This window comes from Leptinotarsa decemlineata, unplaced genomic scaffold, assembly GCF_025532065.1.
Source record: "Leptinotarsa decemlineata unplaced genomic scaffold, Ldec_3_MD MMD2_P_RNA_scaffold_2, whole genome shotgun sequence".
NCBI lineage: Eukaryota > Metazoa > Arthropoda > Insecta > Coleoptera > Chrysomelidae > Leptinotarsa > Leptinotarsa decemlineata.
Genome location: NW_027412529.1, coordinates 18,662,000 through 18,686,044, shown reverse-complemented (window position 1 = coordinate 18,686,044; position 24,045 = coordinate 18,662,000). Strand labels below are relative to the sequence as shown.

At 36.4% G+C, this 24,045-nt stretch overlaps 1 protein-coding gene and 1 long non-coding RNA gene across 4 annotated transcripts; one reads left to right on the top strand and one right to left on the bottom strand.

Annotated features, from left to right (window-relative positions):
• The first annotated feature begins 693 nt into the window (after positions 1-693).
• LOC141486577 (uncharacterized) lies at positions 694-5,147 on the top strand. Of its 3 annotated transcripts, none has more exons than XR_012467933.1 (4): positions 694-829; positions 918-4,649; positions 4,770-4,979; positions 5,038-5,147. It is a non-coding gene; the product is annotated as an uncharacterized lncRNA (long non-coding RNA). The 3 variants fall into 3 exon arrangements; XR_012467931.1 differs by lacking the exon at positions 5,038-5,147 and having other exon boundaries at positions 918-1,020; positions 1,499-4,649; positions 4,770-4,908; XR_012467932.1 differs by lacking the exon at positions 5,038-5,147 and having other exon boundaries at positions 918-1,020; positions 1,311-4,649; positions 4,770-4,908.
• Positions 823-8,458, bottom strand: LOC141486573 (uncharacterized). The gene is made up of 2 exons (XM_074184758.1): positions 7,321-8,458; positions 823-1,010 (listed from the first exon to the last, which is right to left on the bottom strand). Exons 1-2 carry the CDS (start codon positions 7,554-7,556, stop codon positions 944-946), a joined length of 303 nt encoding a protein of 100 aa, XP_074040859.1. The 5' UTR covers positions 7,557-8,458; the 3' UTR covers positions 823-943.
• Between the last annotated feature and the right edge of the window lie 15,587 nt (positions 8,459-24,045).

Genomic DNA, 24,045 nt, shown 5'->3' with positions numbered 1-24,045 from the left:
GCATAGATTGTTATTCATCACTTCCAGAAGGTTTACTGACATATTAGAGCCATATCGCCTGAAAAACAATATTAGTTACCTCTGGGTTTCTGAATACTGTTTGATATTTTCGGTAAATATTCTGCATAATATGAATGCTCTAATATTTGTACTGAAAGGGAAGGTTATGGCGACTTACCTTATATGTTTCTATTCCATCGCATGAATAAGGATTGGTAAATAGTTGAAAATAGGTTGGAACAATATATTTTGTAAATATTCGTAAACAAGGTTAAGAGACAGCTGTTGGTTGACATCTGCCGAACTTTCGTAGTGTCGTTCCGTCGACTTACACCGAACTAGTTCTACAGTTGTTCACGGGTGAGGGATTGATCGGTTACTCAAGTTGTCAAGGGTTGTTTTAGGGTTGCATTGCTTTGAGAAGGAGTTTTGATGGGTCATGGACTTGTTGATGATGTATCAAGTGGCTGTGGAGGAATTGTTAGATTTATGATGTTGTGCACAGCGCCCCCTTGGTGCTTGTAGTGTAGATTGGATGCACTGTGGCAACAACTGGTTAGCTGTCAGATGTGGCATTCTCTTAGTATTTGGAAGTTAGCCTTCGGTGAGCTTGGTTCGGAGTTCAAAGGGTATCATCAGACTGATTGTAGGATATATTTGGTTGTATTTGTGCCATCCTTCACGGGGATTATTTCTACAAGTCAGGATTGTATAGTGGAAGACTGATTGGTCATTTTGGTGTGGATATTTGCAGTCGGAAACTTAAGCTCTTTTGAGGATTTGTGGTGGATACCGAACTCGTGCCAGGTGGAAGGATTTCCGAAATTAGGTATGTCTGAATCACTGTCGCATCTCTCATGTGATCTTAGCTATGATATCACTTCTTCAATTCTACAACCTTCGTTTCTCGTCTCTAGATTCATAAGAAACAGAAGGCCCTCAGTCACTCATCAAGTCCCAGCAGGACTTCCGTGCAGAACACCGCACACGAAGAATCGTATAGAAAACCCCTTGGCCAGGGTAAGAATTTTACCATTAAATGTGTTTTAAATGATTTTAGTAATTTCTGGTTCCATCGTTATATCTCAACTGAATATTAGTATTGAAGAGAGGTTTCAACACTCATTCAATTTTCTTGATTTTTACGGATCATATGGTTATACAGGGCACCCAAAAATATACTCTTGTTATCTTGCTACTTTGCTTGATGAAAATATACCAGGGGTATTGATTAGTCAAATAGTCCTATTGAATGGGGGTTGAATCTCACCTTGTTTCATCTGATTCTGATTGAGAATTTTCTTCCGTAGGGTTTTTCTCCCTGTTTTTCTTCCTGCTTTTTCTTCCTGTTTTTCTTCCTGCTTTTCTTCCTGCTTTTTTTTGTCTTCGTTAAGGGTTCCTGTTTTCCTTTTTTTTTCTTCTTGGGTCTTATTTGATGATCCATTACTGGTCCAGCTTGTCGTGCCCTACAGGGTGATCTATCTTGGTGGTGCTACAGGGTGATCCATCTCCGCCGTACTACAGGGTGATCCATCTCCGGTGCTACAGGGTGATCCATCTCCGCCATACTACAGGGTAGCCTAACACCATATACCGGGTGGCCCAAAAGGAGCACGCAAGTTATAATTGATTTAATTGAATATTTGTGATATACTGAGATATTTGAATAATTGTTGCCCTTATGTTTATTGATACCTGTTGATATAGTGTTTGTTTATCGTTTATTGATTAAGAGTTTGTTATTGATACCTGATTGACATAGATATTTGTGAAACGGAAATTGAGGTATATTCTTCCTTTCACGATTGCTGATTGACACCGATGCGCCTACGCCTGAGCTCACGCGACGCAAACGAGTTTGTCTTACCATCCGATACTAGTATTTACGATTTCACCTACTCAATTTTCGTGGTAGTTTTACTCGACGTATTGTAGTTTTTTTTTTTGAGCGTCGTTACTACCGTAATTTATGGCTGATTGAATTCGTGGTTAGATACACCGCGCTCTTGTATGGACATTTGAACATCGCGTAGTAGTGTGAATATTGCATTGTTGTCTTAGGAGCGTTGTTGGTTAATCCATGTAAGTTAGGATTACTGAATAAATCATATTGGGGATTTTTATCTTTTATTTCCAATATTAATTGGTAAGTTATTGATATTGTGAGTTACTTAGGGTATCTGGAGGAGTAAATTTACCTGGCGCCCATTAAGATCTATTTGAAATTTGCTAAGTTGTTTAACCCACTCCCGTCTCCACTGTTTAGCTTAGCCGCGGATACCCATCTGTCTTATTTGTTACCGACAGATGATTTAGTCCCCTCTTGTGGTTTGTGAGGTGACATTTTGGCGCCCAACGTAGGGTTTTTTTTTTCCTGCTTTTCTTTTCCTGTTTTTTTTTTTGTCTTCGTTCCTGTTTCCTTTTTCTTTTCCTGTCTTTTTTTTCCCCTATTTTCTTTCTGGATCTTATTTGGTGATCCAAAATGTCACCTCACAAACCACAAGAGGGGACTAAATCATCTGTCGGTAACAAATAAGACAGATGGGTATCCGCGGCTAAGCTAAACAGTGGAGACGGGAGTGGGTTAAACAACTTAGCAAATTTCAAATAGATCTTAATGGGCGCCAGGTAAATTTACTCCTCCAGATACCCTAAGTAACTCACAATATCAATAACTTACCAATTAATATTGGAAATAAAAGATAAAAATCCCCAATATGATTTATTCAGTAATCCTAACTTACATGGATTAACCAACAACGCTCCTAAGACAACAATGCAATATTCACACTACTACGCGATGTTCAAATGTCCATACAAGAGCGCGGTGTATCTAACCACGAATTCAATCAGCCATAAATTACGGTAGTAACGACGCTCAAAAAAAAAAACTACAATACGTCGAGTAAAACTACCACGAAAATTGAGTAGGTGAAATCGTAAATACTAGTATCGGATGGTAAGACAAACTCGTTTGCGTCGCGTGAGCTCAGGCGTAGGCGCATCGGTGTCAATCAGCAATCGTGAAAGGAAGAATATACCTCAATTTCCGTTTCACAAATATCTATGTCAATCAGGCATCAATAACAAACTCTTAATCAATAAACGATAAACAAACACTATATCAACAGGTATCAATAAACATAAGGGCAACAATTATTTAAATATCTCAGTATTGCACAAATTTTCAAATAAATCAATTATAACTTGCGTGCTCCTTTTGGGCCACCCGGTATATGGTGTTAGGCTACCCTGTAGTATGGCGGAGATGGATCACCCTGTAGCACTGCTGAGATGGATCACCCTGTAGTACGGCGGAGATGGATCACCCTGTAGCACCACCAAGATAGATCACCCTGTAGGGCACGACAAGCTGGACCAGTAATGGATCATCAAATAAGACCCAAGAAGAAAAAAAAAGGAAAACAGGAACCCTTAACGAAGACAAAAAAAAGCAGGAAGAAAAGCAGGAAGAAAAACAGGAAGAAAAAGCAGGAAGAAAAACAGGGAGAAAAACCCTACGGAAGAAAATTCTCAATCAGAATCAGATGAAACAAGGTGAGATTCAACCCCCATTCAATAGGACTATTTGACTAATCAATACCCCTGGTATATTTTCATCAAGCAAAGTAGCAAGATAACAAGAGTATATTTTTGGGTGCCCTGTATAACCATATGATCCGTAAAAATCAAGAAAATTGAATGAGTGTTGAAACCTCTCTTCAATACTAATATTCAGTTGAGATATAACGATGGAACCAGAAATTACTAAAATCATTTAAAACACATTTAATGGTAAAATTCTTACCCTGGCCAAGGGGTTTTCTATACGATTCTTCGTGTGCGGTGTTCTGCACGGAAGTCCTGCTGGGACTTGATGAGTGACTGAGGGCCTTCTGTTTCTTATGAATCTAGAGACGAGAAACGAAGGTTGTAGAATTGAAGAAGTGATATCATAGCTAAGATCACATGAGAGATGCGACAGTGATTCAGACATACCTAATTTCGGAAATCCTTCCACCTGGCACGAGTTCGGTATCCACCACAAATCCTCAAAAGAGCTTAAGTTTCCGACTGCAAATATCCACACCAAAATGACCAATCAGTCTTCCACTATACAATCCTGACTTGTAGAAATAATCCCCGTGAAGGATGGCACAAATACAACCAAATATATCCTACAATCAGTCTGATGATACCCTTTGAACTCCGAACCAAGCTCACCGAAGGCTAACTTCCAAATACTAAGAGAATGCCACATCTGACAGCTAACCAGTTGTTGCCACAGTGCATCCAATCTACACTACAAGCACCAAGGGGCGCTGTGCACAACATCATAAATCTAACAATTCCTCCACAGCCACTTGATACATCATCAACAAGTCCATGACCCATCAAAACTCCTTCTCAAAGCAATGCAACCCTAAAACAACCCTTGACAACTTGAGTAACCGATCAATCCCTCACCCGTGAACAACTGTAGAACTAGTTCGGTGTAAGTCGACGGAACGACACTACGAAAGTTCGGCAGATGTCAACCAACAGCTGTCTCTTAACCTTGTTTACGAATATTTACAAAATATATTGTTCCAACCTATTTTCAACTATTTACCAATCCTTATTCATGCGATGGAATAGAAACATATAAGGTAAGTCGCCATAACCTTCCCTTTCAGTACAAATATTAGAGCATTCATATTATGCAGAATATTTACCGAAAATATCAAACAGTATTCAGAAACCCAGAGGTAACTAATATTGTTTTTCAGGCGATATGGCTCTAATATGTCAGTAAACCTTCTGGAAGTGATGAATAACAATCTATGCAAGAAATATTCTCGGAAAGGTATAGGGAATACGGCAGACAACGGCTGAAAAAAAAATGATAGGTGAAGAAAACTGAGAAACAAACAATAACAACTATTTCAACCTAGCGAGGAATTTCGGATCTCCAACGTCGATTGGCAATAGGAGAATGCGTAAGTACTGGTCAAAGCAGTTAGTCAGGGAGCATACATTTATTCTTATACATTTCAGGTATGGTTTTCTATGGAACGGAAGATTCCCATTACTATGATGTTAAATGAATAAAATGAACTTGTAACTGAATTACATTGTTAATATCCTCTGAATAAAGATCTTAAAAGGTAAGGTAGTGGTTTTGAAAGGTCACATAAGAGCAGTTTGATCTAGTGCTAAATTGAAACGTAACAACTTCTTTGAAAATGTAGGTCGGGCACACTGACAAACCAGATGTGTCCCTAGCTGTGACGAAAAGTTCGTCATCAATAAATGACAATTCTGTCGATTCCATAGTAAATAAACGAACAATATCTACAATATTTACAAGTAAATTTGGACCGTTACAATTCCCCCCTTGCCTCAAGAAAATTTACTAGCGTAAATTTTCATCAGCGCTAGCTGACTTTAGGTCTTTCGCATTCCATATCCCCTTATAATTACCGTCTTCATCTCTTAATTCATATGTCCACGGGGATACCCCTTTTTTTTTTCAATATCAATGTTCCGTAGTGGTATCAATAGAATGCACAAAGATTACATACATTATCAAAAACGTCAATATTTCAGTTACACTTAACAAGGACATGTCAACAATCACAAATTCACGTTTTCATGTATATATAAAAACATCAATACTATAGTTCAATAAAATAATGATAAAAACTTTAAAAACAAGCTTTTACTTAAGTGCCCTTCTCGTCTAATTTGATTGCCATCGTCAGAGAATGCCGCATCTCTTGAACAGTTCCTGTAGCAATTTCTCTAACTCTAACCTCATACACGTGCTCATCTTGACTCAAACGGTTCACTAGCATTTTGCGGGACATGATAACAATTCCAATGAGACACAAAAAAAAATATTAAAAAAAATGATCAAAAATTTTTTCCAAATTTATCAAAAAAAATTTTTCCAAATTTATAAAAAAAAACTATGAAACGTTGTTTTAACGCGGCCCCACGTTGGGCGCCAAAATGTCACCTCACAAACCACAAGAGGGGACTAAATCATCTGTCGGTAACAAATAAGACAGATGGGTATCCGCGGCTAAGCTAAACAGTGGAGACGGGAGTGGGTTAAACAACTTAGCAAATTTCAAATAGATCTTAATGGGCGCCAGGTAAATTTACTCCTCCAGATACCCTAAGTAACTCACAATATCAATAACTTACCAATTAATATTGGAAATAAAAGATAAAAATCCCCAATATGATTTATTCAGTAATCCTAACTTACATGGATTAACCAACAACGCTCCTAAGACAACAATGCAATATTCACACTACTACGCGATGTTCAAATGTCCATACAAGAGCGCGGTGTATCTAACCACGAATTCAATCAGCCATAAATTACGGTAGTAACGACGCTCAAAAAAAAAAACTACAATACGTCGAGTAAAACTACCACGAAAATTGAGTAGGTGAAATCGTAAATACTAGTATCGGATGGTAAGACAAACTCGTTTGCGTCGCGTGAGCTCAGGCGTAGGCGCATCGGTGTCAATCAGCAATCGTGAAAGGAAGAATATACCTCAATTTCCGTTTCACAAATATCTATGTCAATCAGGCATCAATAACAAACTCTTAATCAATAAACGATAAACAAACACTATATCAACAGGTATCAATAAACATAAGGGCAACAATTATTTAAATATCTCAGTATTGCACAAATTTTCAAATAAATCAATTATAACTTGCGTGCTCCTTTTGGGCCACCCGGTATATGGTGTTAGGCTACCCTGTAGTATGGCGGAGATGGATCACCCTGTAGCACTGCTGAGATGGATCACCCTGTAGTACGGCGGAGATGGATCACCCTGTAGCACCACCAAGATAGATCACCCTGTAGGGCACGACAAGCTGGACCAGTAATGGATCATCAAATAAGACCCAAGAAGAAAAAAAAAGGAAAACAGGAACCCTTAACGAAGACAAAAAAAAGCAGGAAGAAAAGCAGGAAGAAAAACAGGAAGAAAAAGCAGGAAGAAAAACAGGGAGAAAAACCCTACGGAAGAAAATTCTCAATCAGAATCAGATGAAACAAGGTGAGATTCAACCCCCATTCAATAGGACTATTTGACTAATCAATACCCCTGGTATATTTTCATCAAGCAAAGTAGCAAGATAACAAGAGTATATTTTTGGGTGCCCTGTATAACCATATGATCCGTAAAAATCAAGAAAATTGAATGAGTGTTGAAACCTCTCTTCAATACTAATATTCAGTTGAGATATAACGATGGAACCAGAAATTACTAAAATCATTTAAAACACATTTAATGGTAAAATTCTTACCCTGGCCAGGGGTTTTTCTTCCTGTTTTTCTTCCTGCTTTTTTTCTTCCTGTTTTTCTTCCTGTTTTTCTTCCTGTTTTTCTTCCTGCTTTTCTTTTCTTCCTGTTTTTCTCCCTGTTTTTCTTCCTGCTTTTTCTTCCTGTTTTTCTTCCTGCTTTTCTTCCTGCTTTTTTTTGTCTTCGTTAAGGGTTCCTGTTTTCCTTTTTTTTTCTTCTTGGGTCTTATTTGATGATCCATTACTGGTCCAGCTTGTCGTGCCCTACAGGGTGATCTATCTTGGTGGTGCTACAGGGTGATCCATCTCCGCCGTACTACAGGGTGATCCATCTCAGCAGTACTACAGGGTGATCCACTTCCGCCATACTACAGGGTAGCCTAACACCATATACCGGGTGGCCCAAAAGGAGCACGCAAGTTATAATTGATTTAATTGAATATTTGTGATATACTGAGATATTTGAATAATTGTTGCCCTTATGTTTATTGATACCTGTTGATATAGTGTTTGTTTATCGTTTATTGATTAAGAGTTTGTTATTGATACCTGATTGACATAGATATTTGTGAAACGGAAATTGAGGTATATTCTTCCTTTCACGATTGCTGATTGACACCGATGCGCCTACGCCTGAGCTCACGCGACGCAAACGAGTTTGTCTTACCATCCGATACTAGTATTTACGATTTCACCTACTCAATTTTCGTGGTAGTTTTACTCGACGTATTGTAGTTTTTTTTGAGCGTCGTTACTACCGTAATTTATGGCTGATTGAATTCGTGGTTAGATACACCGCGCTCTTGTATGGACATTTGAACATCGCGTAGTAGTGTGAATATTGCATTGTTGTCTTAGAAGCGTTGTTGGTTAATCCATGTAAGTTAGGATTACTGAATAAATCATATTGGGGATTTTTATCTTTTATTTCCAATATTAATTGGTAAGTTATTGATATTGTGAATTACTTAGGGTATCTGGAGGATTAAATTTACCTGGCGCCCATTAAGATCTATTTGAAAGTTGCTAAGTTGTTTAACCCACTCCCGTCTCCACTGTTTAGCTTAGCCGCGGATACCCATCTGTCTTATTTGTTACCGACAGATGATTTAGTCCCCTCTTGTGGTTTGTGAGGTGACAAATCTACTAGCTGAACAATTTGCGTCCCACTTCACAGTCCACCACCCACTATTTCTACACACAATGCCGGAAATTACTTTTCGACAGTGTCGTCAGGCGAATTTTGAAACAGCTCAATATCAACAAGGCGTCTGGGCGTGATGAAGTGCCCGTCATCGTGTTTAAAAAGTGCGCAAATGAACTCGCACCGGTATTTTGCAGACTTTTCAACCTGTTACTGTGTTACAAGAAACGGGTTTTTTCTTCTTGTTGGAAGATTGCCCGCGTTCAGCCTATTCCCAAAAAGAGTAAGACAAATCTTCGAAATAACTATAGACCAGTCGCTTTGCTATCAGTGATATCAAAAATCATAAAGTCGTGAACCACCATATACTCAAACATTTGGAAGGCTTCAACATCTTGAGCGATCATCAATATGGCTTTCAGAAACAAAGATCTACAGGCCACCTTCTATTTGGAATAACGCAATCGAGAAACATGGAGAATCAAGAGCTGTTGTGCTTGATATTTCTAAGACCTTTGATCGTGTGAGGCATGAGGGTTTGCTGGCCAGACTTCGATGCTATGGCTTGTAGGATCATTTCTGTGTATGGCTCTCCAGCTTCCTGAAAGAACGTTTCCTGCAAGTGGCCGTCGATGGATATCCCTCGAATACTTTCACCATCAATGATGGTGTTCCCCAGGGATCCATATTGCCTCCAACCTTCTTTTTATTGTATATCAACGACTCATTGGAAAAAACCAAGAATCCAATATATTGCTTTGCTGACGACATCACACTTGTCTCGTCATTTCATTTGGATTCCAGACACATCTTCACCGGCAGCAGGAGGTTGCATATCTTAATGAGGATCTAGAAGTGATTTCGAATTGGGGTGAAAGTGACCAGTTTCAATTCAATGCCACAAAAACTCAGACATCGGTTTTCTGCAAGAAGATAAATGTCTCCGAACCGAATATAATAATGTCAGGTCAGACAATTTCGCTTTCTGCTTCGATAAGTTTATTGGGGGTTAAAATGGACAGCAATATGTCTTGGTACAATTAAGTCGCTGGAATTGCAAAGGCTTCTTCCCAAAAGTTTGGAACACTGTTCTGACCCAGAAAACTATACACACCTCAGCAACTTTCGGTGCTTTGTAATGCTCAGATTAGACCTTCATTGGAGTATTGTTCTCATATATGGAGCTCTGCCCCCCAACATATCCTGAAGTTGCTGGATTCCATCCAGAAAAGAGCCATCCGCCTGACTAGAGACGCGAACATCACGTGCAACCTTGATAGCCTGAAACATTGAAGAAAGGTTGGAGATTTTTCTCTTTTCTATAGATACTTTCACGGGTGGTGTTCAAGTGACTTGTCACATTTATTTGCACAAAGAGTGGTACATATCAGAAATACTTGACGGACTGTGGCTGTTCATCTTTTTGAGATTCAACTCAGTACATCCCAAACTTCACTGTTCAAAAACTCTTCCATCTAGAAAACTGCTTTTATGTGGAATAAACTTCTTGAAAATGTTTTTCCTAACGGATTCAATCTCCAACGATTCAAATCCAATGTGAATCGCTACTTTCGCACAGGCACCGCTCTGAGAGCGCTTTAAGGAAGTTCCAGTAGTGCTTGTGTTTTGTCATAAAAAAAAGTATTTTGTTGAGCAGAAAAAAACGCAACTTTGTACCAAATTAGGCTTGTGAATTTCAAGCAATGTAGTCTTGGGTTTTCAATATAGTTCAATTTTGCTTCGGTAATGTCTGTACGAATACCCCTTTGTCAGTTCCAAGAAACATCAAAACAATACAATTCACGGTTTTACTCTAGATATGGTAATCGATAGCAAACATTAGAGAGATCGTGCCTTTCTGTTATGATACTCATAATTGTAATTTGATTTGACGGTGGGGTCAGGTATAAAATTTTATATATGAAGAAACCAATTTGTAAGAAATTTAAATGATGACAAGTACTTTTGAAAGTAGTGTAGGAACGATTTTTCTCAGGATTTGCATTTTCATTGGCTGAAAAATTATAGAATACCAATATTTCAATGCAATGTTAAACATTGAAACTGAAATAGGGTATGACAACACATCAAATAGATTCTGCATTTATTTAGAATGTTAATAACTCTAAGAAAGTTGATTTTTTGTTTTATTTTAATAATATAGTCACTATTTGGTGCAAAGATGGAATAACCAGATACGCGGATTGGTTTATCAATGAGTACTTCACAAATTGAAAGGGATATATTTTCAGCAGAGATTGATTTTTGGAGGAGAAAGGCTTTGGCTTTCTTCTACTTCTCTATTTTTATTCAAAAATATAGGAATCTTCGAAAGAAAGAAGAAAGCAATTAATTTGAAAATGAACTCTCTACAAAGATGTGTAGAGCATGCAATTAAGTAACTTCCAGAGACAAACTAGTAGAAAAAGCTCTCTCAAAACAACTACTTTTATATAAACATTAAATTACACGAAAGGAAAATTACTTTCAAACCAACCACTTATATATGAACATTGAATTATACGAAAAACTTTGTTTTCTTTTCAGTTTGTACTCCAAACATCCGTTTGGAATTGAATCAGATGTCATTCACAGGATTGCTACACAATATAGTATGTGAAAGAGGTATAATTAATTTCACTTACATGGAAAATGAACCATTCAATTCATTGATGAAATTATCACTTTATGTCACGAATGAATTAAATTTACTGATGTCTTCGAAGACAGTACGCAATGACATCCAATGTTTATATTTCCCCAAGTACTTGACAGTTGCGAGAAATAAATTCATGCGTTTTTTCCCATCCACAGCTGATTTTAAATTTTATAAAATGAAACGATTGTTCAACATGGTTCAGTGAATATTATGAGTTCAGTTTCATGTTTTTTTGAATTTATTTTTTGGCACGCACTGGTTTTCAAAATTTTTGAGATTTATGTGAGGATTCATGATATTGTATACAGTGAATTCTATTCAAAACGAGCCAGCCTTAATAACTTTTGATATAATGATTTGCAGAAAAAATTAAAAAACACGTCAACCATAGTATACAGGGAGACACGTTTTGACATATTCACATTTGATGTTACTTTTCCTATCGCACCCCCTGAGCCTGTCACCAATTTTTTTTGAATGGATCACCCTATATTGTTTCGCATTATCAGATGCTCCATGTTGAGCAAATTTCAACAAAGTATAAAACATATGGTCTGAAGCTTATGGTTCGGGAGCTACAAATTATTTTAGTTGAAAACGAGCCACCCTCAGTAACTTTTGGAACAATGATTTTCAGGAAAAATAAAAAAACACCTTCAACAATTGTATACAGGGGGACACATTTTGAGATATTCACATTCGATCTAATTTTCCCTATCCTTATAATTGGATCAATTGTTTTCAGTATCAGATGTTCCATGATGAACAGATTTCAACAATGTAGGATACATTATGGTCTGAAACTCATAGTGTGGAAGCTAAACATTATTTGACCTGAAAACGAGCCACCCGGAATGAACTCCTGAACATTCTGTTACCTAGGTTTTATAGGTGTTTTTGTGTAGTATATTTCAAAAAGGCTCTATTTTGCCTAGTTGAGTTTGAATTCGATATTCTCTTCATTTTGTATTTGTCTCATTCTACAATAACGATTACCTACCAGGTGAAGTTACAATTTGTGTTACTGTTTTTGTGAATTCTTGAGAAGCAACGGTTTATACGGTTCGTGTTAGGAATCACACGGTAAAAGGTAAGACCTCGTTAATCCTTAGCTCGCACAAGTTTAGACTTCTGAGGGTTGTCGTTCGTAGGGGTGCGACAGCTGGTTAACGGAAAAACAGATTTTAAACAGATTTTTTTTTTCGAGAACGGATTGAAATAGTGAGTTTCTACTACCAGAATGGAAATAGTGCTAGAGCTGTTGCCCGTTTGTTAATGATAATCATCCAGGAAGAAATGTACGACACAAATACGTTTCGGAATTATTGAATGAATTTATGGAAACTTGATCTGTTAACAATAAATAGCATAGCCGTTAAGAAGTTGTCAACGATGAAGCTATTTGTACTGCAGTTTTAGTGAACGTTGGACTAATGGAAAATTCGTAATCTCCTGATAAGTTATCTCGAGAAGCAGGAATCAGTCCTATAAATGTTTTTAGGATCCTTCATAAGTACAAATTTCATCCATATAAGATTAGACTAGTTGATGAATTGAACGAAGATGATTTAGATAGGTATATCCAATTTTGTGAAAGTCTCACTGAACGGATCAACTTGCATCACAATTTCTTGCATAAAATTTGTTTTTTGGATGGGGGTACGTTTAGTTTGAATGGAGAGGTGAATTGATAAAATTGTTGATATTGGAGTGATACGAATTCTCATTTATACAGTCAGTTTCTCATCCAACGACCTCAAAAACAATGTTTGGGCAGGAATTTAAGCTGACCACACCTTAGGACCTTCTCCATCGGTGATAATTTGACTAGTGATAAATATTTGGATATGTTGGAGAATCGAATAATATTGTGCATCAATAGGGCAATTGAGGAGGATATAAATTTATCCGAAAACAAAATAGTTTTTCAGCAGGATGGTGCACCTCCTCATTATGCAGCTCCAGTGCGACAAATTTTAGATGATCATTTTTTTTGGTCGCTGGATTGGCAGAGGAGGTCCTACAGAATGGCCACCAAGGTCTCCGAATCTCTCCTGTAGATTTTTTTCTATGGAGTTTTATGAAGTCTAAAGTGTATGAGATAGAATCAACAACATTACAAGATTTGAGAGAGAATATTATGAGGCATTGCAGAGCAGTCACTCCTGAGATTCTGAACCATGTGAGAGCTGCAATGGAAGCTCGATTATATCATTGTATGGAAGTTTTCTTCTCATTATCCAGTCTTCAAATTTTGATTCAATAATTAATGAAAAATCTCTTTTTCTGATTTATTGCTTCCATATTTGTCTCTAGAACGAATTTTTCAAAATGTGGCCTCCTGTAATTCTTGACCTGTATTTTTATTTTTCCTGCAAATCATTGTCTCAAATGTTTTATATTTTGTTGAAATCTGCTCATCATAGAGTATCTGATAATGCGAAACAATATAGAGTTATCCACTAAAAAATATGGTGACATGCTCTGGGGGTGCGATAGGGGAAGTAACATCAAATGTGAATATGTCGAAACGTGTCCCCCTGTATACTATTGTTGACGTGTTTTTTATTTTTTTTGAAATTATTTTACCAAAAGTTATTCAGGGTAGCTCAATTTAAATGGAATGTACAGTATTTGTGTGTTTTGTTTAGTTGTTTCAACGCACCAATCTCTGGAACTGTCAGTCGGATTAGAAAAATTCTTTGTATATGATAACCACATTTATGAGAAAGGCTGTAAACATTACACTACACTCGTGCGCTGGCGTAATGGTTATTGTCATGTAATAATACAGCGTGACTCACGGTCAATGGTAGGTTAGACGTTTCTGGAAAACGCAAAGCATGATTCTTTTGAAAATTTCACCTCTCACATTTCCTTACCTGTTCTATCGATCTAAAATATTTTCAGCATTGCGGCGTTGCCACTTTCATCAAAAAGTCCTAGCAACTTTATTTTTTTTAATGGAACACCCCATATATTATTACATTTTTGGAATCGCTCTAGTATTTTAATACTTTTTTGTCGATAATGTCCTATACCTATCTCTATCTGTTTTCGAGATAAAAAATAAATTATGCTAAATATGGTCCAAAACATAGCCTTAATTGAAATTAAGTACATCAGTACTCTCAATTCATGAAAAGTTGATATTTCGATGATAGTTTGGACAAACTCGATATATCCAAATAACACCAAGAAATCGACTCCATATCATACAGGGCGTGCTGAAATTACTATTATTTCCATTGTTCATAAAAGTAGTCAAAAGTTCATTTTTTCAAATGAACCTCCCTGTATATTACTCGGTAAATTGAAAGATGGTGAAAAATGCTTCAAGATGATATATCATGTCCCTGTACCTAAATCGTCAAATTTTCTCAATAAAGTCGCTTCTTCTAGAAACATTATTTTATTTTAGAATTTGGATTTAGGTAGCAGTGGAATTATCAAGCTTATAGCAGTTCGGTTACTTTTATAAGTAATTTACAAAGAGTTATCGACGGTGTTCCGAATCATCTTCCAAAATGAATGGAAATATCGATTATTCAAACGAAGTTCTTATGAAATTATTTATTATACACATGAACAAAGTGATTAAATCATTGTCAGAACGTGTAAAAAATTCAACCAAATGTATCCTGAATTAACTCCAATGAACGAGAGGAATTTTGTAAGGTTACGAAATCATTTTCTTAACTATGGCTCAAAGTTTCCAGGGAACAACTGTACCAAAAATCAGTCATTTCTAGGTAAAAAGTAAGATTTTGTGGGCTAAAACATGTGAAAGTACAGACAATAACAGAATAGGATGATTCAAAATAACAAAATTGTAAACAAAATATCACATTTTCACAATAAATGCTGAAAATGTTTTTTTGTACGCGACTTGTGGTTGCTTTTTCAATTTCCTGGGGATCCAGAACTTCAATACTCCGCACTATTCACCGTCGCAATTCTTCTTTGGTAGGCACTGGAGTACTGTATACCCTTTCTTTTAAACACCCCATAAAAAAAGTCAAGTGGCGTGAGATCGGGTGATCTCGGTTGCCAATCCCACGGCCCTAAACGCCTAAACCAACGATCGTCGAAGAGTTCGTCAAGTTTCCTGGAAACTTCCTGGGTGGAATGAGCTGGCGCTCCGTCCAGTGGAAACCACTTATTCCTATATTCCTCTAAAGACAAATTTTCAAGAAAATCGGATACAATCGTCCTTAATATTTGGAGATATCTCTCTGCATTCAGTGTGTCTTCATAAATAAAAAAGCCAATTTTATTGTTCTTCAGAATACAGAAAACATTACGGTCAAATTTTTCTTGAAAACCCATTTCTTTTGTAACATGAGGATTATGATCAGCCCAAAAATGTTTATTCCTTCTATTGAAAATACCATCCCTCGTAAATTTTGATTCGTCGCTCCAAATTATTTTTGACAAAAATTTCCAATCTACGTTCGAAGTCTTCTGCTTTTAGAGCTTGAACTTTGGTAAATGTATACGGATGCATTCCGTGATTTTTCAAAATTCGTTGTACTGAAGCATGTTATACACCTTTTTCTGCACTGCGAATGGAAGCTTCTGGATATGCATGAAAATATGCCAAAATGTTAACAGTATTGTCCTCATTTGAAGTAACAGGTTTTGGTAATGTTGAAGGCGCTTTTAACATGGAGCCATAGTTAAGGAAATTATTTTGTAACTTCCTCTCGTTCATTGGTTCTTTGGTTCAGGATACATTTGGTTGAATTTTCTACAAGTTCTGGCAATGATTTGATCACACTGTCGGTGTATAATAAATAATTTCATAAGAACTTCGTTCGAATAATCAATATTTGCATTCATTTTTGGCGATTTTTTGAAACACCGTCAATAACCATTTATCAATTACTTATAGAAGTCACCAAACTGTCATAAGCTTGATATTTCCACGGCTACCTAGAAATAAAATTCTTTAAAAATTATTTTTTGTACAACTGTTATTGAAAATCTCTTTGATAGAAACACTTCATGCAGTTCGTGCTATTGGTAATATTAAATCCCTGTGGAGTTAGTGACGATGACGAAGTAGTATACAGTCCAACTGTAGAAAGTTGTTCATGACTAAACAATAATCCTCCTTAAAATAACGTGAGTTGGCGTATGTAGTTGTAACATATGCCTTGTAATTCAAAGATCGTGTGTTCAAATCCCATGGACCCTATAATTTTTTTTATTATCAGCAGTAACGTTATACAAAAAAAATTGTATGATCCATTTGTTAAAAGTGATTTTATTTTGCTCGTGAGTTTGCTCCACTTGCTGACGCTCGTTTTGCAATAATCCCCACTCACAAAATAAAATGGCACTTTCAACACTTGTAGGTAAAACGTGAATAACTATTTTTCCAAAAAAACGGCTTTATTAAGAAAACTTGACGATTTAGGTATAGGGACATGTATATCATCTTGAAGCATTTTTCACCATCTTTCAATTTACCGAGTAATATACAGGGAGGTTCATTTGAAAAAATGAACTTTTGACTACTTTTATGAACAATGGAAATAATAGTAATTTTAGCACGCCCTGTATGATATGGAGTCGATTTCTTGGTGTTATTTGGATATATCGAGTTTGTCCAAACTATCATCAAAATATCAACTTTTCATGAATTGAGAGTACTGATGTACTTAATTTCAATTAAGGCTATGTTTTGGACCATATTTAGCACAATTTATTTTTTATCTCGAAAACAGATAGAGATAGGTAGAGGACATTATCGACAAAAAAGTATTGAAATACTAGAGCAATTTCAAAAATGTATTGATAAACGGGGTGTTCCATTCAAAAAAATATAATTGCTAGGACTTTTTGATAGAAGTGGCAACGCCGCAATGCTGAAAATATTTTAGATCGATATAACAGGTAAGGAAATGTGAGAGGTGAAATTTTCAGAAAAATCATGCTTTGTGTTTTCCAGAAACGTCTAACCTACCATCGACCGTGAGTCACGCTGAATACTGGTTTTCAGTGGATCTGAAAATAATTAACGACCATATTATAGCCACCTCTCACAAATGAGCTATTTTGCGTCCAAATTATTGATATTATAGGTAACTCCTCACGGCGAAAGTTATAACGGCATCTATTCAATTTTATGAATTAAATTTTATGAACTTTGGCTTATGTAGCATGCTATCTGGAAAATGTAGAATTGAAATCAATTCAACATTACAATTTATCGAACGAGCGGTATGAGAAGCAGCAATTTTAGTTGCAAAACGAGACCCGAATATTGCTGAGAAGAGCTGTGAAGGCCAACTAGGAACCATCCCACTTGTTTGATTCTTTTCACCAAGTCACGAAGGTGAAATCGCAATTTTGTTAAAATTATATCGTCGATGAAGTCGACAAAGGAAGTTTTTGCTTGGTCCTGATTGGCGAAGGTTCAGCCGGTGAGAAAGTTATCGAAGTGCTTGAACAAATGGTAGTCGGTTGACGGGAGGTCTGGGGTGTTTGATGGAAGAACTTCGACGCTCTACTCGTTTGATTGTCAGACGATGATTTGTGAAACGTGCGGACGGGCGTAGTCGTGGAGCAGGATCGAACTCTTTCTCACAATAGGACTCTGCTGTGGTGGTTTGGCCCAGTTGCTGGAAGTTATAGTGAAACACACCAGCCGTTGAACACCATTTAGTAACCAGGACATTTTTTTGGTAAACTTTCGCCTTTGGATAGTCCCTGGGTGGCTCATGGGTGTCCACCGCTGCCTTGTGTTGTAGAGCATCCGCTTTTCATCACACGTGACGATCCGATCCAAAAGAAGATTGGATCAAAAAAAGGAGAAACCTGGAAACGTGACAATTTCTGTCAATCGTTCAAATCGTGGTGCTGAAAGAATCAGCAGTTTTCTTAGATTGTAGAATGACTCAATAATTGAGAGACATATTTCTACACTGAAAACCTACTAGTAACTATGGTGGGTGAAACTTTAGAGAATTAACGAAGCTCTTTTCATGAAATTATTCTGACTTCGGAAAGAATAAAGTATCTTATCCGACATTTGAATATCTTTGTTCATCTCAGGGAAAGTCGGGAATTTTTCCATTCATATTTCGAAACCTGATGTTCCAAGAAGAAGTCGGCAATGAAATATAAAAGTTACATAGTCAAGGACTCTAGCGAACTTTTCACCGGGAATATTCAAGTGGATGTGGAAATCAAAACTCAAATTGAAAGTTGTGTTCGATATCAATTGCATTACCTACTTCGGTTGGAAATATCAAAGAATCACGCAGGGGATTGAAAGATGTTACGAAATTGTATATTGTAATTGATTGTTACTCAATTAAAATAAAAAAGAAAAAGGAAGCAAACTTCATTACAATTTTTCGTTGGAGTTGAAGTGTAAAATTATTAGGTATTTCCAAAATGCAGATTCATTCAGTAGCAAGTTTCCAAAATCAATTGAGGATGTATTTTGGGTAGGAATCTGAAAAATATCTCATTCCACCAGCATATTTCCAATAAAACCCCTTTGTTCACACCAGATTTTTTCACGAAACTGACTGGGTTAACTTTCAGTTCTTTATCAGTGATCTACTTTTCAATTTCTAGCTAATTTTGAAAATTGTTGTTTATTAAAGAAAAAATTTTAAATGCAGATTACACAAACATTAACAGTTTTCTGCAATTGCCTGCCTGTCGGGCTGAACGCGACAAGATATAAAATTACTAAACGGATTTCTCATTTTTTTACAACTTCCTCAATATGGGTACCAAATGACATCGCTTGACTAGTAGAATAGTAGTACATTTTTAAAAAGGTGCAAATTCAAGATAGCCGCAGCTACAAAATAGCGAATTACATATTATTTCACAACTACCACAATATAGATATATGGATCAAATATGGATCAATATGGATCAAATGACATGGCTTGACTAGTACTTACTATAGTACTACCCTATGAAAAATATGGGAATCCCATATGATATATACAAAGAGCTTTGTCAACTCAGAATTGGTATACAAGTATGAATCTCACACCCAAGTCCTGCTTTTGTATCGTGTCTAGGACTGTGTGGCTTTAAGGTGGCTAAAAATGATATGTCGTTGGCGATACACCACCCAAGTTGAGGTAAAAGGTTGAAACGGGTCGAGAACTGTGTGAATTTAGGGTGGATGAAAATGAAATGTCTTTGGCGTTTTCCTCTCAAGACTTAGGCACATCTTGTTGTGTATATTACCGGCCAAACTCGATTTCAGGATAAACTAGTTTTGCCTAGGCTGAACTAATTTGTCCCACATGCAATAGGATAAACTGGTATAGCCTAGGCCAAACTAGTTTATCCTGATAGAAATACACACACTCTCAGGATAAACTCGTATGGTCTAGTCTAAACTAATTTAGCCTAGTCGAAAGTAATTGCGCGAACATGTCAGGACTTGTACATGCGGGAACTCAAGAATTGCGCTCCGCGCCTCTCCTCACTTCACATTTTCCATCTAGTTGTCAGCCGTGCGGCCGGGCTTTCAGTTAATTAGTGCAGCCTAAAGTTGAAAGTTTACGTATTCATTTACATTACATTAAAAAGTTTTATTTTTATTATGGATGAAACTAGGTCAAGTCGACGAGCAGATCAAAAACAATGGTGGGAGAAATTTTTAGCGAAAATTTTAGAAAGTGAAAATAAAAAGTCTTCTCATTATAATGTCATCATCAGACCAATATTTAGAACTCGTTGAACAAGCAGAAAAATCAGAGAAAAAGACAACATTACAACAAAGAAGATTGAAACGATTTGCTGTGCTAAAAATCGGGGCTGTGAAAAAACTTACCTTCACCTTCACGGAGTGAAGGTAATATCTTTCATCAGATGAACTCTATTTATTTCATACACTATTCTACAGGATGAACCCAATCACAGAATAGGAAGTAACAGTGTCATTTACAAATATGTATTTACATAATATAATTTGTGAATTTATATAAAAAATAAAAATAAAAACAGAACTGTCAGTTAGCTAAGAAATGTCTTTTGATTTGTATAATCTGGCAGTTGAATATATCTAAGACATGACTAACAGAATTAGAGGTATCGCACATTGTATAAATTGGAGATTTTTTCATTATATTTGTACGCGGAGTGTTGAGATAAAATGTGACACTATTCCTAGATGACCGTCTAGGAACCCAAAAATTCAACATATGTAACAGTTGAGAGCAGGTGATGATATTGTTTATGACCTTGAATAAAAAAAGAAATGAATAATATTTACGCCTTACCTCGAGACTACAAAAATTGTGAGTTACAAGCAATTCATAATAGGGTACTCCTACAGTAGCATACGTGCCTTCAAGTTTAAAAGACATATATTTCAGGAAGCACCTCTGTAGGGCTTCTAGTTGATTTATATGAAGCTGATAGTAGGGACTCCACACGACAGATGCATATTTCCAAAAGTGAAATAAAGTAATTTCAAAGTCTTTTGTATTTCTAACTAAGAATCCATTCATGCGATAAGCTGCTGTTAGAGTAGTGTCAATATGTTTATTGAAAGAGAGAGATGAATCAAAAGTAACACCTAGATCAGTGAGTGTGTCAGGACGCCCCAGAACTTGATTGTTTATGACGTAGTTGTGTAAAGTCAGGTTGGTTTTCAGTGAGTGAGACATTCCATTACATTTGGATATGTTGAGAGATAGATTATTCTATCGACACCATGACTCAACCGATCGCTGTATGAATCTGTGGTTCAAATCGGTAGACCGGACGATCGATTATTTTCACTTCCTACTGTCCAACCCGTGCTAGGAATCGCACGTTGAATGGTAAGACCTCGTTAATCTTTGGCTAGCACAAGTTTCGACTTGCGTTGTCGTTCGTAGTGGATTGACGGCTGGTTAACGGAAAAACAGATTCAACATATTATTTTACGTATATCACTTTGGTTGGGCTTGCATTTTTGTTTATTGTTGTATTTAGGCAGACAAGTAGGTACTTGAATATTCCAAAACTGAAACTGATAGTTGTGAAAACACTTTTTCTTGAGCAAATTCCCTCAAATCTCATTATTAACAGTTGCAAGGTGATGTGATACTGTAACAGAAGAAAATGGAGTTATTTATTCGCGTGCTCAACTAGGGGAGGAAACTGATGAATGCGTGACGCGCGCGTTACGAAAAGTGTGATTGGGCGAGGCGAACGGAAGTTGAGGGGGAGGTGTAAGTTAGTGAAGATAGAAAGAGAGAGAGAGAGTTAATTTTCGTATATTACTGTAGGGGCAAGAGAGAGAGATGCGGGCACACATTTACAGTGGATTAGGCTCTGAATAATCAGGAGAAAGCTATCATGCGTTGCCACTGATTTCAGCAGGATATTTTAATGTTAATTTCGCGTCCGAAGATGGCTATCTCTTGGTAACCTTTCTAAAAAATTTAAAAAAATAAAGAAATATTCAAAAATGTTACTTTATCAATGAAAACCCATGTATATGTTGTCGTTGAGTTCGAGTTGAACCGCGTCTGGAGTTTTATGTTCGACATCTCGGCTCCGATTTTGGAGCCATTTTCAAGAAGAAATTGATGAGACTTGACGCCGGGATCTCAGTCTGCCTACTCCTTAGATTGAACAGTTCAATCTGAGGAGTAGGCAGAAAGAAACCTTAGAGAGAACTCGTGACGGGACCTGGGAAGTAGGTAGATTTCACTCAAGTTTGATTCTCTTCAACGAAGGGAAATAATATCCAGGTTATTATAAATACTATCGTTACGTTTTTCCCCGTGTGTGCACCAGTAATTGACTACATTGAAAAATCAACCTTAATTTTATTTCACTTCAAATACAACATACACTCCAACTAAAAATGTAACTTTTATTTCAAAGTTTATCGCCTTACTAGATCACTTGCGTACCGCACTGTAACGTCCACTTGACTGTCTTGATATCCTGGTGGCTATCGAAATTTCTCCGAAGTTATCTCTAAGTCGGTAACATTATTCTAGCTGCTTCTCGATTGGCGGAGAATCATCATACACTCGCGCGTACACCAGTGGCAGCCGGCGTTATTTTCTTTCGGGCATGATTTACAACACTATAATTAATTCGCAAGGAATTAGATGTGATGATTTTTTAATTATGCCTACATGGTTAGCGAAACACCTTCAAAAAAATACTCTCTTTCTGGTGCAGGAAAAACTGTTTTCCTCAGATCCGGTTGATCCTAGATTGGATCCGTTGTATATCAATTATATGTAAGAGAGAGGGTTGAGAATCTGAAAGATTTTATTGTAATTGAACAGCTGGTGGAATATTTTGCAATTATAGTTTTCTTGGGAGTTTTAACTTTCCTGCGTTATAATTTTTCCTTTGAAGTTCAATTTTCACGTTATATTGAACAAATCGGATATTGGTTGTTAACAAAGCGGGTTTGTTCGAAGGAATAATTTTCCGATTTTCCCTACGAAGGGTTGAAATTCTGTTAGAGGGAAAGATGAAACGTGAGTTTATCTCAATCTATCTAAACTTTTAATTGGGCTTGTTCCCTCCAGACAATAGCACTTTATTCAATTACCATAAAAGAGAAAGAAAGGATATTACTTTAATAAAACTTGAAATGCTTTCCACGTATTTCCATTGAGTAGACCAAGTACGAGATACCTGAACGGAGAAATTGATTATATCTTTTCTTTTGAATTGAAATTACGATTTGAAAAGTTATTTTTTCATAATAAAAGAACATCTCAGAAAATCGTATCAATTCAATCAATGTTTGAAAGGTAAATTAAGTTACATCTCTTGAGGACTCACTCCTTTTCACTATCTTTAGTACAAAACGTGAATGGATTTAAAAATCAACAGATGATTTACTGTGTAGAAAAGTTCATGATTGAAGAATTATTCGTTATTGAAAGTTCATTAAGCTATATTACGATGAGTTATCCCGTTGATAAGTTGTCGTCACCTCACGAACATGAATGACAAACTCTCTGATGTCAAGGAATAACGAGATCTTACTTTTGACGTACAGTTTGTAGTACGTTAATGATTTCAGTATATATAATAATAATAATAATAGCTTTATTGTGCATAAATTACACACAAAAGGTAAGGGTTAGCAAATGGCTATCTTCCATCCCTCCTGCTAAGTAATACAAATAACATTTATGAGCAAAAGGTAATTACCTAATATAATTCAATTTTCTTCAGCGGCAAAATTAAAAGAAAGAATATGATAAATACATCTCAGTTTGCAGAAAAGTAAAGGAAAACACTACACTACAATACATTACTCCATGCTGGTCAACAAAGTTGATTTCAAATGATGTTTCACTTCATATAAAGATGAATTCAGGAGAGGAATTATCCTGTTCAAAAATAACGGTGCCAGATAGGAAATGCATCCTTCGTATTTAAATGTAACATGGCTTGGAATGTTGAAATTATTGAACCTGGTATTGATGCTACGGATATTAGAACGACGTACTATAAGCTCTAATAAATACAGGGGTATTTTATTTTTGATGAGTTTAAAAATAAATATTGTGATCAGATATTCCATTCTACACTTTATGTTCAATTCTCTCAATCCTATCAGAAAAGGAGTAATGTGCTCTCTATAAGGTACACAGCAAACAAAACGCATAGAAGAATTTTGCATGCGTTGCAACTTTTGTCGATTATATTCCGGTAAAAAATTATAATACACTGGAGAGCAGTATTCTATATGTGGATAGATGAGGGATTTGACTAGTTTAAGTTTCATTTCGGTTGATAGTTGATATTTAAATTTTTGAAGTAATTTCAGTTTGAAGATCGCTATTTTAAATATATTTTGGACATGGTCATTGAAGTTCTAGTTTTGATCGATAATCAATCCGAGATTTTTCGTTGAGTCAACCCATTCAATGTCCGTTTGATTCATTCTGAGGAAATGTTGTTTGATCTG